The 14007-nt window shown below is 36.1% G+C and overlaps 1 protein-coding gene across 1 annotated transcript in view; it reads right to left on the bottom strand.

The window, feature by feature from the left end:
- Window positions 1-2326: 2326 nt before the first annotated feature.
- CNTN6 (contactin 6) overlaps window positions 2327-14007 on the bottom strand; it is a 273814-nt gene continuing 262133 nt past the window's right edge. Inside the window, 4 exon segments of the mRNA XM_027587787.1 lie at window positions 2327-3244; window positions 3246-3306; window positions 4134-4302; window positions 5063-5175. Of these exon segments, the coding sequence (XP_027443588.1) occupies window positions 3202-3244; window positions 3246-3306; window positions 4134-4302; window positions 5063-5175 (386 nt within the window). The 3' untranslated portion in view covers window positions 2327-3201.

Genomic DNA, 14007 nt, shown 5'->3' with positions numbered 1-14007 from the left:
AAATAAAAGGCTATGGAAGAATTATTTCTGCCTCACAGTCTTCGTGCTAGAACATTCTTCCTCTCCTTTCATAGTCAGACTCAGAACAAAAATTATACCATAGGCTCTCCTGGTTCCCAGATCCAGACTGGAGCTATGCCATTGGCTCTCCTGGGTCTGGAATTATTCGCCTCCATAACTGCATATCAATTCCTTATAATCTCTCTCTTTCTCTCTCTTTTTATATATATTTATACATGTGTGCAATTGTGTATACACACTCCTGTACACAAACACACATCCTATTGGTTCTGTTTCTCAGGAGAAACCTAATTCAAGTACTGAGTTCAACAGTGATGTGATGACCAAATTCTTGAATTCTATTGAATTAAATATGTAATTCTACAGCAAATAATATAATAATTATGGCATATGGGGAGTGTTTAAAAGTTAACATCTCAAAGAGTCTAGCCTGATAAGATCTAGAGGCTTATAAAGAGTAGATTCACTTATGGGAGAGAATGATTATTTTACCACATTTGAAATCCAAGTAGATTCCAGATCATCTTTCACTGTTTGTATTTGCTGTTAAACACAGCAGGTATGTTCTCTTATTGACCACCTTCTGGTGTACAGTTAGAAAAGGGACACTGGCCTGGGAGGATTTTAGTGTAAAGAATAGGAGAAGAGAGGACATGGAGCTGATTTGAAGTTAACGTTACCTGGCAGCCCATGGCTTTATAGGGTCATAAATCTGCTGTGTCAAGTCTCCTAATGCTTATTATTCCCTTTTCCCCCTTAAGCTGTTTCCGGGTGCAACCACATTTTTTCTCCTTCCTGTAAGAAGGACGGAAATAAGTTATCATCCTTAAAACAGTTTTTAACAGCAATATACTCGGTCAATAAAGGGAACCACTAGAAATCTTTCCTAAATACCAGGCAAGTACATACATCACACAGAATATCTTCCTGAAATGGACTGATGGAATCATCATTGGTTCCATTCTTTAGTCCCATTTAGTGTCCAGAGTAGGTGAACAACTCATTTTTCTTGTAACTTATTTGGATTTTGACATAAACATAGGCAGGATCTGTTTTCATAGTCTACTGGGCACTTAAGGAAATACAGTAACTTCTTTCATTAGGGGTTTAGTTCATAGCAGCAGATACTGGCAGCTCCATTTGTTGACAACTTACAACGTTGCATTCATTACACTAAATACTTGTGCACGTTATGTCCTTTAATCCTGATAATAGCAATATGGGGACGTTAAAATATGTGTCCAAGACTCACTAAGAATAGAGATTCAAATCAGTCAAGAGCCAAAGCAGATGCTATTTAATATTAATGCCAAGTTAGAGTCCAAAAAAATTAGTATGGATTGATAAAAAATAAATATTAGATATTGAATAATGCATACTTTTAATACTCCAACAATCATGAATGAAAGCACAACTTCAAACCTTTAAGAGTTACTGATAAGAACTGCCTTAGCCTTCTTCAGACTTGTACACATATGACCATGTATCTAATTCACTTAATCAGTGGAAACAAAAATCTCATAGTATATTTAACTCTCAATACCTGCTTTGAGGAGGAAGATACAAATCTTGTCTCTCACCAAGTTGAGAAAACCATTAAGATCATGTGGCCTTGGTATTTCTGGTCAATACAGATGTGTCGTGGACAGGCAGCTGTTAACATGAGTGTGCCAAACAGCATTTGCTATTGCTTATTTATTTTGCTCCATCAAAACACAACCATATCTTAGGGCATGGAGGAGAATAAGGCTCATTAATTTGTATTGTATGCTTGACACACTATTCAGGCAGGGAGAAATTCTGAACTATGAAAAGTCATTGTCCATCTGCTACTGACTACACTGGGTATTTTAAACAGCTCTAAAATACATTAGAAATGAAAAGAACAAAATCCAATTTTGAGGACTGTGTGATTTGAGGGTTGTGAGGATAATTCAAATATTTTCAACATAATTAAGAGGTCGCACCATGTGAAGAAGGCAAAACTAGTGTGACCATTTCTCAATCCTAGCTCCCCAGGACTCAAGTCTGATTGGCTGGGAGTGAGGGCAGACTGCCAGGAGGCCAAACTCCTCAAGGCTCTTCGTGAAGGAAACGGATGGCCACATGGAATGGCATTAGCCCACTCATTAACCTTACCTTCTCTTGGACTGCTTTTTCCAGAATGCAGTTCCAAGAAGTAGGACTACTGACTGAAATAGGTTCACCTTGGAGAAGAGTTGACCCGCAAACATCTTTTTAAGTCTTGGACAGTGTAGGATTATTTTTATAGTTGCAGGGAAGATTGATTATATATATATATTGATTATATATATATATATGTATATATATATATATATTGACCAAAATGTCAAAAACTTGGTTAAATAATTCTGTTACTAGATTTATTTATTGTATGAAACAAGGCCACATGCATTGCTAACAATTTGTAATAATTACCTGAGATTTGTTCATGCAACTTTTTCCTTAGGAGAATTCAAAATTGATTTAAAAAATTAAATTTTGCTGTGAGAAATTGCCTATTATATACCAGAGTTGTTAGATTGTTTTAGATGGGTGCTTATTTCCCTTTTCTCTTTCTTTGCCATAAAGCACTTTTCCCTGCCATTTTTCCTCCTAGAAAAGTGAGTTGAAAAGAACATCATGTATATACATATATTATTGGGTACAAATATTTCCCAGCCTCACCTCATTTAGAGGTAAAAGCACATCATCACCCCTTGGAATAGCTTACATTTTTAAAGAAACCCAACTATAAACAAATAATTACATTTTATTTCCAAGTAGGGTGAAAATTTTTAATACTGAAGTAAATTGCCTGGAGCATGTAAAAATATACATCTTCTCTATGATAACTGTAACCTATCTCATATTTATCATTGTCGTCAAGGGGAGCTATTTATATTTTCCATAGAAGTTGCTTAAAAGCCATAGCAGTTACAAATCCACAGATTATCTGGCACTTTCTGAATGTATGTAATCATGTGTGAACTTTAAAATTCAAAAATGTTTAAAATTGTTTTATTAATGTACTATAGATATTTACAAGATCTTAATAATATACACTTTTGTTTTTTCCTTTCCAAACAAGTCTGTATCAATAACGTATTTTGTGATGGGGGCTCGAGAGCTTATTTACAGAATGATTTGCTTTCAAAAAATTCTCAAAGACTTATGGTTTTATTCATCGTGTACGTGGCTGAATTGTAAAACAGTAAAAAATGATGACAACTGACAGGGAGGAGATGCTAGGTTCTAAGGCCGGAATTCCTCTGGAACTCAAACCTGCAAAACATAAAAACAAAACAAAATACCTTGAGAAAAAATAAAATTGCTTGTTAGATTAAGTTTTCGTGCATACTATCATTTCTCTTCTAATAACGTGTGCTAACACACTAGCTGCACTTACATTATATTTAATTTTAGGAAGTGTTGTTAGCCTTCTGTCCTAGGATAACTGTTTTAAATGTAAAAATGAACAAGAAAAATGCCTAAACTGACCAAGTCTGACCGAAGGGCAGATTAGGATTTGCCAATGTGTGGTGGCTGAGGATTTCACCCAGCTACCACCTCAGGCAGTTGAGGAAGTGATTCTTCCGAAGCAGAAATAATAAAGGATTATTACGTGCTAAATCTGTTACCTGCTTAGAACACTGTATTGAGAGGATTTGAGAGTTGTGACTCAGCTCAGTATGCATGTCATGATTGATTAGTGATGCCTGCCACAGAAATGGGAATAGAGGTACAAGTACATGTGTTTCATAAATTTTCTATCCCTGCTCCCAGAAGCCTATGAGTACCCAGAAAAAAACTTTCTGATTTTTGTGCCCACAGACTGAATTCTGCACCAAAGACACACAGTTGTGTGTGTTTTCTTTTGCCTTTTTTCTTTTTGAGATTCAAATGAAGAAACATAAAACTGTTTATAATATGTAGGCATGTTGCAAATTTGAGGGATTATTTAAAGAAAACTTGACTCATCACCTCTTGTTCACAACTGTAAATGGAAACATAGACCTTTTATTTTTTTCACCCAACCTTCAGAGATCCTAGATCTCATGCTGCAACTGTCTAGATTCAAAATCTACAACAGCGATGGTGATTCAGCTTACTTGACATTTTTGGAATTCTAATTTCCTCACTGCTGCTTCCATCCCCGCCATCGCTAACTGTTCTTATTTCAATCAAGTAGTCTTCTTCAAACGGAACCAGAAGCTCAGCCGATGTATTGTTTGTTTCCAAAATATGTGTTTTACTCTGTCTGTTTTGCCGGTACAGAATCTGAATAAAATGGTGAATCAAGTTAAATGGACAAGTCACTCTTTTTAAAGTCCAGACACTCTCATGGAACACTACGAGACATATCATCATAAATGCTGTACTCCTTGAATGGGAGTATCCAGTCCGTGCATTTTCCTTAAATTTAGTCATTAAAAAAAAAGATTTTGTCTTTGGCCAATGCTTCTGAAATGAGAATAGATTTATCTCTACTAATTAAATGGCTTGAGGCTATTATCTTTGGAGCTCACAGTGAAAAGTCACTGGTTAGTTTGGGCCCGTTTCAAACGTCTGAATATGTGGATTTGCCAGGAGATGTTGTCCATTACCACTGATGGAAATAATTTGCTCTGGGTACTTGGTTATAATCTTGTTAGATTCTTTGTATGTTGTTAAAAGCTCACATCCTACTGCAGCCTAAGTTCTAGAAATTCTACTTGAATATATTCTTGGACTTCATTCTCATCTCACCTTACTACCCACACACACACCATCATATTTTGATGGCAAGGGGAGTCACTTGAAGAAAAATTGTTGCGTATTATTGAGTTTTATTCTTGTTGTTCCATGACACGTTACTGTCCTCAGAATATAAAAATTTTCAATGAAGAATTTGAAAGCAGCAATGCTAAGTATTTTTCAAATATTTTTAAAAAGATTCCTGTATTTCCACATGCATAAATTTGTTTCTTATTTGGTTGTAACATTCTTGGTTCCTTAGTAACTTAAATGATATTATTAAAGAAAAAAACAAAATACTCACCTTGTAGCCCAACACTTCAGACTCATTTTCCATTGTTTTTACGTGCTCCCAGTTCAGGCATAATTTAGAGTTTGTCAGCTTCCAGGCAATGTTAGCTGGTGGTTGGCTTGGAGCTTTAAGGAGAAAATCAAAGATCCAAATGAATATTAATTAGCTCATGGTTACTTTTGACCCATCAACATGAAAAGGGAAAATAAGTCCTGGATGATTATCAAAGAAGAAGCAAAAATGTTTTCAGTGTCATCTGAAATATCATATTAATTCTAATCAGAATAAGCAAATTCATTTAAATTCTGGTCATTTGGGACTGTCTTTGTGACAAATTTATGAATTAATAATGTCTTGTTGCATGTCCAGTATTAATTTATTAATCATTGCTGTTGAGTTTGTTTACTTTACCATACATAAATAGATGGAGGGCTCTGTTATCTAGAGTTCCATTTGGTCATCAGTCAATGAGCATGTCAAGCAAATTCAGGTTGCAAACCTTTTATACATATCAACACAGAGGTGTTAATTCCTGGTAGTCTTTCCCTTTTTAATCTTATATTAGTTGGGTCTCTTTGACTTTAAGTAACACAATCAACTCAAGATATGATAAGCAAAATAGTAAGAGATTGTGAAGCTTATTGGGGAATTTCTTAGAACTCCTGGCAAAATGCAGCAGAGCTTTAAGAGGACAAAATAAAAATGTCAGAAAGTCAAGAAGTTCTTTCTGTTTCCCACAGTAGTGTTTGCTGCATGCTCATCTTGCTATAGACCACTACTTTGTCATTCTCAGTGTATGTGGCAGAAATCATGACTGTTCTCCATATCTGACATTTGAAACCTACTCTGTTCAGAGATAGTCCAGTCTAGAAGTCCCAGGAGAAAGATGATGATTGACTTAATTTGGCCATGTTTATCTTAGCCTAATCAACTGTGGCTAGATAGTGAGAAGAATGCATGTAATTTAATTTAGAGCTGTTGGGAACCCAGAAAAAAGAAAACCATTACAAACTGGGTGATCATCCCAAAAGACATTCACTTTAAATCCAAAATGCAGTTTTTAGTTCCCTGAAATTAACGTTGTCTCAGAGAAAGATGGTAAGTAAAAGGGACGATGGCTCTAAGGTAATGGACCTAGTCCAACTGGAGAATTCTACACATGAGAAAACTAGAGTCCAGATTGGGAGGCCACTTATCCAAAAGCTAGCAGTTAAAGGGTGACTGAGTCACAACAGAACCCCAGTCTCTTGATTTCCAAGCTGGTGATCCTCCATGACAACATGCTGCTTCTCAAAGATTTGAGTCCACATGATTATTTTTGAGATTCAGAAAACTGGAGCAATTAAAAATAATTCAGCTGGAAGGCAGAGGCAAAGATAAAACTACCCAGCAAGATGTTTTTGGCATCTTATTTGAATTTGTGAGGCTGAATGAGCATAATATTTAACTCATTATAACACTGATGGAAGTGGAAATGATTTCTTTTAGAGTTTTGACTCAACTGCTATTTATTCTCTTATATGTCACTGGAAAAGTCTCAGGGTGTCTGACATTGCATTATCATATATTCCCCTGTTACCATAAACCCACAGGGACATTATTCTTGTTCACCTAGTTACTTACACCTCAGCTGGGACATGGCCAAGAGATAAATGTTTCCCCCTCTTCTCCCAGTGGGGCTCAGTTCATATTTTATAATGGATTTGTCACTTAGAATTATAGTTATTCTTGATCATGTGTTTCTTTAAGTTTATTGAGGTCATGTGCCTTGTCCAACTCTGTATTACCAACTACTGGCACAGGGGTTGGCATATGAGAGACATACAATCATATATGTTGAATAAATGACTACAATAAGATGGCTAAGGAGAAACCATGAGGAGTCCTGACTGTTTTTCTCAGGTCATATTGACTATGTGCTGGGCTGTGGGCAGACACATAGGTGACACAATGTGGCCAATCCATTCATTATGCTTTCCTATAATCAAGGTCAATTGCCATGGCCAAACCTACAGTAACTCGTATGATTTATAAGATAGACAGGCCAATTGGATTAAACATGCCTTAGGACATTTCCTGACAATATAAGTCCAATCGTAATTAAAGGCCCAAGAGTTTTGCACTTAGTAAGCACTCAATGCATGTTTGTCACTGTATTTATTTCTGAAGGACTAGATGTCAACAATAATTGTTTTGTAACTATTCCCCCTCAACTATCCCAGAGTGCCTTCTCTAATCTTTTTCTCAGTTATAAAAGAGGTAATATAAAAATTCTCACAAGATTTCATAGTTTTAATATCTAGTATGCTCATGTGGCACATTTCTTTTACCTCTGTTCTTTAAAAAGAAGCACTAACATTAATGACATCATAGAATCAATACAGAGAAAATATAGATTTACTCCTTTGATGTCACTGGCAGTGATGGACTCTGAAGTTTTCATCTATTTCTGTGTCTATTTTGTTTGCTTATTTAAAGTAAAAGCACTATTTTCAACACTATGAATCCACTGGTGAAGCTCCAGGCTGGGAGACAGAACTGACTTCTATCAACTATGTGGACAAGGAGTTTATGACTATGGCCACAACACCAAAATGTTTGTACTTGTTTCTTCATCTACCAAAGCACAAGTAAAGTATTCTGTTGACATAAAATGAGAAGAGATCTATCAGGAATGAGTTCTTGTTATGAATGGCCAATGGCGCAGATCACTTAGAATGAAATGCTTTACTCTCTTGCTATCTGGGAGGTGGAAAGAGTTGGCCTTAAAAGTCAGAGAGATGTGAATCTGTATCTAGTCTCTTCCAGGAGGCCTGGTTTTCCATCTTTGGAATGAGACAAAAATCTCCTAGTTTTTAAGATTTTTAGCTTATCTGTACTAAAATATGAAAGGTTCCTCACTTGGTTAATGGTACATGCTAAAAAACTCAGTAACTGCTAATTCTACTTCCTGAGAGTAACAATTCTCCAACGTGGTCTTATGACATAATCAATTTTTCAATTGTGTTCAAAGTGGTTTGTTAGTAATAATATAATTCCAAAGTTTGCAAATGATCCACTTCTTAAATATAATTAGGGTAAATTTAAGATTTGCCCTTAATAATATTGCTCTTCTTGGGTTCTTTAAATGCTTTTTGAAAGACAGATAAAGTGGTAGGGTTTTAGTTAATTATCTGGGAAATTATCATAGTCTATCATCTTTCTTATCTTTGTCCATAAGGATGACTCCAATGCCAATGCTTTTTGTCTAGTATTTAAATAAAAATTTTCTGAAAGTTGCTTTAGAAAGTTGCTTAATACGAACACTATTAACTGTTCTGGTTTCATGAGCTTAATGTACTTGATTAAACTGGATTTCAAATACCTATGATGACATTGAGATTTCTATTACCTTGAACATCTAAAACACTGTCACATGGATAATATGAAACACATGCCATGGATGTTTGTACCAAGTTGGCCAATGGTAAATTCAACAAACAAGCATTTTTCTAATTTTAAAATCTTTCTGGGCAATTTTCAAAGACTAAATCATTTTCTATTAATCAAATGACAGAGCAACATTAAACTAGCCCTCTACAGCTCTAATGGTTTCCCTGTGATCAATTTTTCTGTAGATGGCATTTATATTCAACTGTAGTTCACACTGTGAACTCAATTCAAAAACAACTTCTTATGTTACACTTCTAAGTAACAGCATGGGGTTGACATTTGGGCAAGAGAGAAAGAACATAAGTGCAAGATGAAATAAAAGCTTAATGCTTCCTTTATGTCTAAATATGGACTGATTGCAAATTTACAGCAAGAAAAATCCAGTACAGAGTACTAGTCAGTCAATGACAGGGGCCAAATTGAGCCAAAATTTACAAACACTTTGTGTTGCTGCGTCTTGAGTATTTCTTTCTATACAAGTAGTGTTGTTGCTGTGTTTTTTTTTTTCTTTTCTTTTCTTCTTGGAATTGATGTAAATATTTTTATCCCTTTGATTGTAAGTCTAAATTCTGTTTAAGTGATATCTCTGTGGATCACAATACATTTGCAGTGCCCCTCAGTTGTCTTTTGGAAATAGATCGTTTTCACTAAGCTGTGATACTGTTAAATCACTGATAATTACTTTTTTAAAAAGGGGGGGGCAACAACATCACCAATGACAATAATAACAAAGTTTTCATAAGCTTTGCATATGTTGTTCTTTCTGTCTGGAGATCCCTTTGTCCACTAGCTCCTTTTCATGTTTTATGTCATATCAAAATATATACCTTCACTTCATAGGTCCTCCTTTTTATGTATATCTCAGCTTCTTAATTTATTTGTACCACCTTTCATAATCTATAATTATTTTATTTTTGTTTTGTTTTGTTTTGTTTTAAGTTGCCTCTTCACTAAAAGAGAAATTGCCTGAAGTCAGAGATCTTGGCTGTTTTAATCTCCATCAGGCACTAACCTATGCATAGCTCATGGGAGGCACTATTTTCTTTAGTGATCGACTGAATCATCATATTTCCAAAAAAAGTTTCTGTCTTCTGTTAAGCTTACCCAATCAGAATAGGCAGATATTTTGGTAAATGTGAGCTTTGCTTTCTGGGAATTTACAATGGATGATCAAGTATCAGACTGAAAACCTAGACAGTGACAGTATGACTATATGATGGATGCAGAGTTTTCTGCTGTCACCACTATTCCAAGGTAATCCTGATGTCATCTCAAGGACATGGAAAATCAAAGTTAGATCCAGGGATAGCATTTGGAATCAGAGCTATATTCAATGTCTCATTAAAGCCATTCCTCATTTTCACTTTGTTGTCCTTTCATGACCCTTGAAGAAAATTTCTGCAATGATTTATAAAGAGAAAGAAAGTAGAAAGTGCTTTCCTGTTTTAAGAAATGCAAAGAAAGTGAAATCACTACAGAAGTATAAATACATGTTAGCATGCACTGAGCTCTCGTTGTATGGCAGCCTCTGGGGCACCTTGGTGTTCATAATATCCTTTAGTTCTCAGAACAAACTCCAGAGGAAAGTATCCTCATTTCTGTTTTTCAGATGACAAAATGGGTTCTGAGTTATGGGGGAATTAGAACTGCTAGACTACTAGACAGGTAGTACCTGGCTTAGCTGAGACTCACAGCCAACCTTCTTTCACTCAGGAGTCCCTTTCTCTTTCCAACACTATCTCAGACTCAGACTCAGTTCCAGAGTCATGGAACACCCAGAAAAATGTGAATACATTAAAGGGGAAAATATGGGAAACTTACAGATCAGTAGGAAAGACGTAACTGCTGACAGGTATGGCAGGGGCACAACACACTGAGAGAATACATTAAGTTAGACAAGGGGATGTTAAACTGTAGGTCACTAAGTCTGGGGCTGCCAAGGCTGGACAAGGAGAGAAAGGGAGTTTGGCACAGATGGGGAAAGATTCTCTTAGCTTTTGTTCTGTGGAGTAGACAATAAAATTTTGGAAGAATAGGGCATGATTCCATTTTATGAAGAAAAATCTGAAGACCATTTGAGGTTTGGACTGAAGATTTGAGTCTGGAGAGAGAGGGACTATTTGGATGGTTAGAGATGAAGATTATAAATTAGCACAGTGTTCATGGGATGAAGAGATTCAGGGAACCCATATTCATAGTGTCTCTGTCTCACAGATGCCCAAAGAACATTTCTAAGCATTTGTTTTCTTATATCTAGGAATTAAAATATGAAATTCCTTGATTTGTTGTAAGAATTAAATGAAATAATGTATTGGAAAATTAACACAGGGCTTAGGATATAGACATGCTCAGTATTTTGTAACTGTGGTCAACAGAATAAGGCCCCCTCCCTCAAACAGTTCCATATCCTAATCCCCAGAACTTGTGGGATTAGTATTTTTAATCATCCCTCTCTTTTCTTGACTAAATCAAAGAAATAAAAACCCTTGTAATTCCTAATTTTTTATATGGCAAAGGGGACTGTGCAGATGAGATTAAATTAAGGATCTTTAGAAGGGCAAACAAGACCGAGGCAGGAGGGCCAGAGTCAGAGGAGATATGATGACAGAAGCAGAGGATTGGAATCACAGGCAGATTTGAAGACGCTAAGCTGCTGGCCTTGAAAACAGAGGAAGGGGTCACAGCTAAGGTGTGTAGGTGGTCTTTAAAAGCCAGAAACCACAAGGAAACACATGTTTTTCTGGACACTCGAAAAGGAGCACAGCCTATGCCAACACCTTAATTTCTAACACTGAAACTCATTTCTGACTTCTGACCTCTAGAAAGGTATGATAATAAATTCAAATTGCTTTAAACCCCTAAGTTGTAGAAATCTGAACAGCAACAATAGGAATCTAAAACAATTTGTATCCCATTTTCACAATGTCAATGCTATAGAATGTTACAGAATGAAATTAGAGGTTTAATTTGTATTCAAATATGATGAGATGGAGACTTGTAGAACTTCTTTTTCTCAAGTCCTGTTGGCTATTTTGATCACGACACTGAAGCCTACAGATTGGTAAAAGCCAAATTCAAGAAATATTGAAACAAATTTGCCATAAAGAAATTAGGAATTATAAGGGTTTTTGTTTGATTTAATCAAGAAAGAAGGTGAATTCTTAAAATAACTAAACTTCGTTTTAAATTTTCTGACTCTCATCTCATTTTTCTCTCAGCAGATATATTCTAACATTACATCTTGGGGAGATTACTCCGTGTTAATCAAACTGTTTTCAAAGGATATGTTCCACACTCTTTGATGAAGATGATCATGTGTTAACACTCAAACTACCAATAATCTTCTTGGCATTTAATCCAAATTTCAGTTAAGCCCACATGAAGTATCAAGTACTTCAAGTAGGTCAACTGGACAAACTTGAGATCACCATGTCAAAAATGAGTTTTCTACCTAAACATGGAGGATAGGTTAGCATAAACTAATACACGGTTGATTTAAGTTGTACGGACAATCAAACTAGCAAATTCAGGTTGCAAAAAAAATTATTTTTTAAGTTTTTAAAGATATACACAGTCTTTTTAAAGTAGTTTGTTGTTCAAGTCTCAGTCCACCTTAAACTGGTCAATAGGAATACATATAATATGACCTGACTTAAACATTGCCTCAACAACTGCATTATCATGTTTGTCCATTTATCACAATACAAATCTGTGAGGTTTTTTTTAATGCTATCTTTACACGTTTTTAATCACCCTTGATTTTGCCTGAGATAGAAACTGAATGACACACAAGATGTTCTGTGAGTTTGGCATCTCTCAGTCAGCTAGAATGAAATTCCTGGACAATCTTAAAACCACTGAATGACTGGAAATTCCGTCCAGATTTGCAGATTAGTTGGAAGAGGCCAGACTCCAGGACTCCAGAAGCAAACCATTCTTACCAGCATATGGCAATGGCTTCATTGAAATGATCAGCACGGGATAAAACAGGAAGAGGAATAGAACTATATTTCTAGCTAGTCAGTTCTTGAGGATTGTTCATGACCCAATTTCTTTCCAACTGGGTGGAATGGAAGAGAGCTGGGTTAAGAATTGTTGGTCTCACCTACTCTACCCTTGAAATGGACTGATCCCAGAGGCTTTTTGTTCATCTCTTTGTTTTTTTCTTAGCAAGAAACTTTGTATTTTCCAAGGTGCTCCTATAATCAGCACCACATTTGTGCCTCACCAATGATTTGGGAAAGGAGTGAGGGCAGAGAGAATTTTTACTTAGTAGATAAGAAAATTAAAGAAGGAAAAATGGAATGTCTTATTCTGTTTCAGTTCATGAGTCAGAGATGTATCCAGAAATAGAACACAGGTCTTTGGCTGCTGGCCTGCTGATGTGGACAGAAGTGGACTATGTATTCTATAATCAGAACTTTAATAACTGAGATGGTTTCTAAGTTCTTTTTGGATAGGACAAATATATGTATATGGGAAAAAAACTTTATATCACTTAATTTTCAAACTATGTTCCAGCACTTATTCTTTTTCAATATACAGGAGAGAAAAGAATACTGCATTTAAAAGCAAGCTATACGGGGGCGCCTGAGTGGCTCAGTCGTTAAGTGTCTGCCTTCAGCTCAGGTCACGGTCCCAGGGTCCTGGGATCGAGCCCTGCATCAGGCTCCCTGCTTGGTGGGAAGCCTGCTTCTCCCTCTCCCACTCCCCCTGCTTGTGTTCCTTCTCTCACTGTGCCTCTCTCTGCCAAATAAATAAATAAAATCTTTTTAAAAAATTAAATAAAAAGAAAAGCAAGCTATATGTTTCCTGTGTATCCATTTAGTCTTCCTCAAAATTCAGCAACTATATTTGAACTATATAATGTTTGAACTGTTTCTCAAAATTCAGCAACTATATTTGAATCCTCTTTTCCATCAGGGTTCAGAGACCAAAGAATGTGTTTTTAAAAGCCTGTGAGCACAAATAATTTATGTTCATCTATAACATGTAAGGAATATACAAATATTATACAATCATAAAAAGTACATATGGCAGCTATTACTACATCATATTTGATCACTGTGTTTCATATTACAGAATATTTGAGTGATGCCAGACTCACTCATAGGACAAACACAGCAGCAATGCACTATCCATCCTTTATTCAGTAGGCCTTGCCTATGTGAAAGACAGCTGGCTGGCTATTAAGGGAGTTAAAAAGAAGCAAAAGAGTTAATTCTTAAATTTGAGGGACTTCCAAGTATACTGCAATGATAAGCTATTCTAGAAAGAAAGATCTAGACATCTGGCAGTGCTAGGATCACCTCAGAATACAGTCTAATACTAAGCATTTTCTAAAGGATATACTAGAATGCCTGGGTGGCTCAGTGGTTAAGCATCTGCCTTCAGCTGCTTATGGTTATGATCCCAGGGTACTGGGATCAAGTCCCGCATCCAGCTCCTTGCTCAGCAGGGAGCCTGCTTCTCCTCTGCGTGCCACTCCCCCCTGCTTGTGCTCTCTCTTTCTCTCTCTGACAAAT

The sequence above is a fragment of the Zalophus californianus genome, chromosome 1 (assembly GCF_009762305.2).
Source record: "Zalophus californianus isolate mZalCal1 chromosome 1, mZalCal1.pri.v2, whole genome shotgun sequence".
NCBI classification, from domain to species: domain Eukaryota; kingdom Metazoa; phylum Chordata; class Mammalia; order Carnivora; family Otariidae; genus Zalophus; species Zalophus californianus.
Note: the sequence above shows the minus strand (reverse complement) of the source record. Positions and strands in the feature narration are given on the sequence as shown.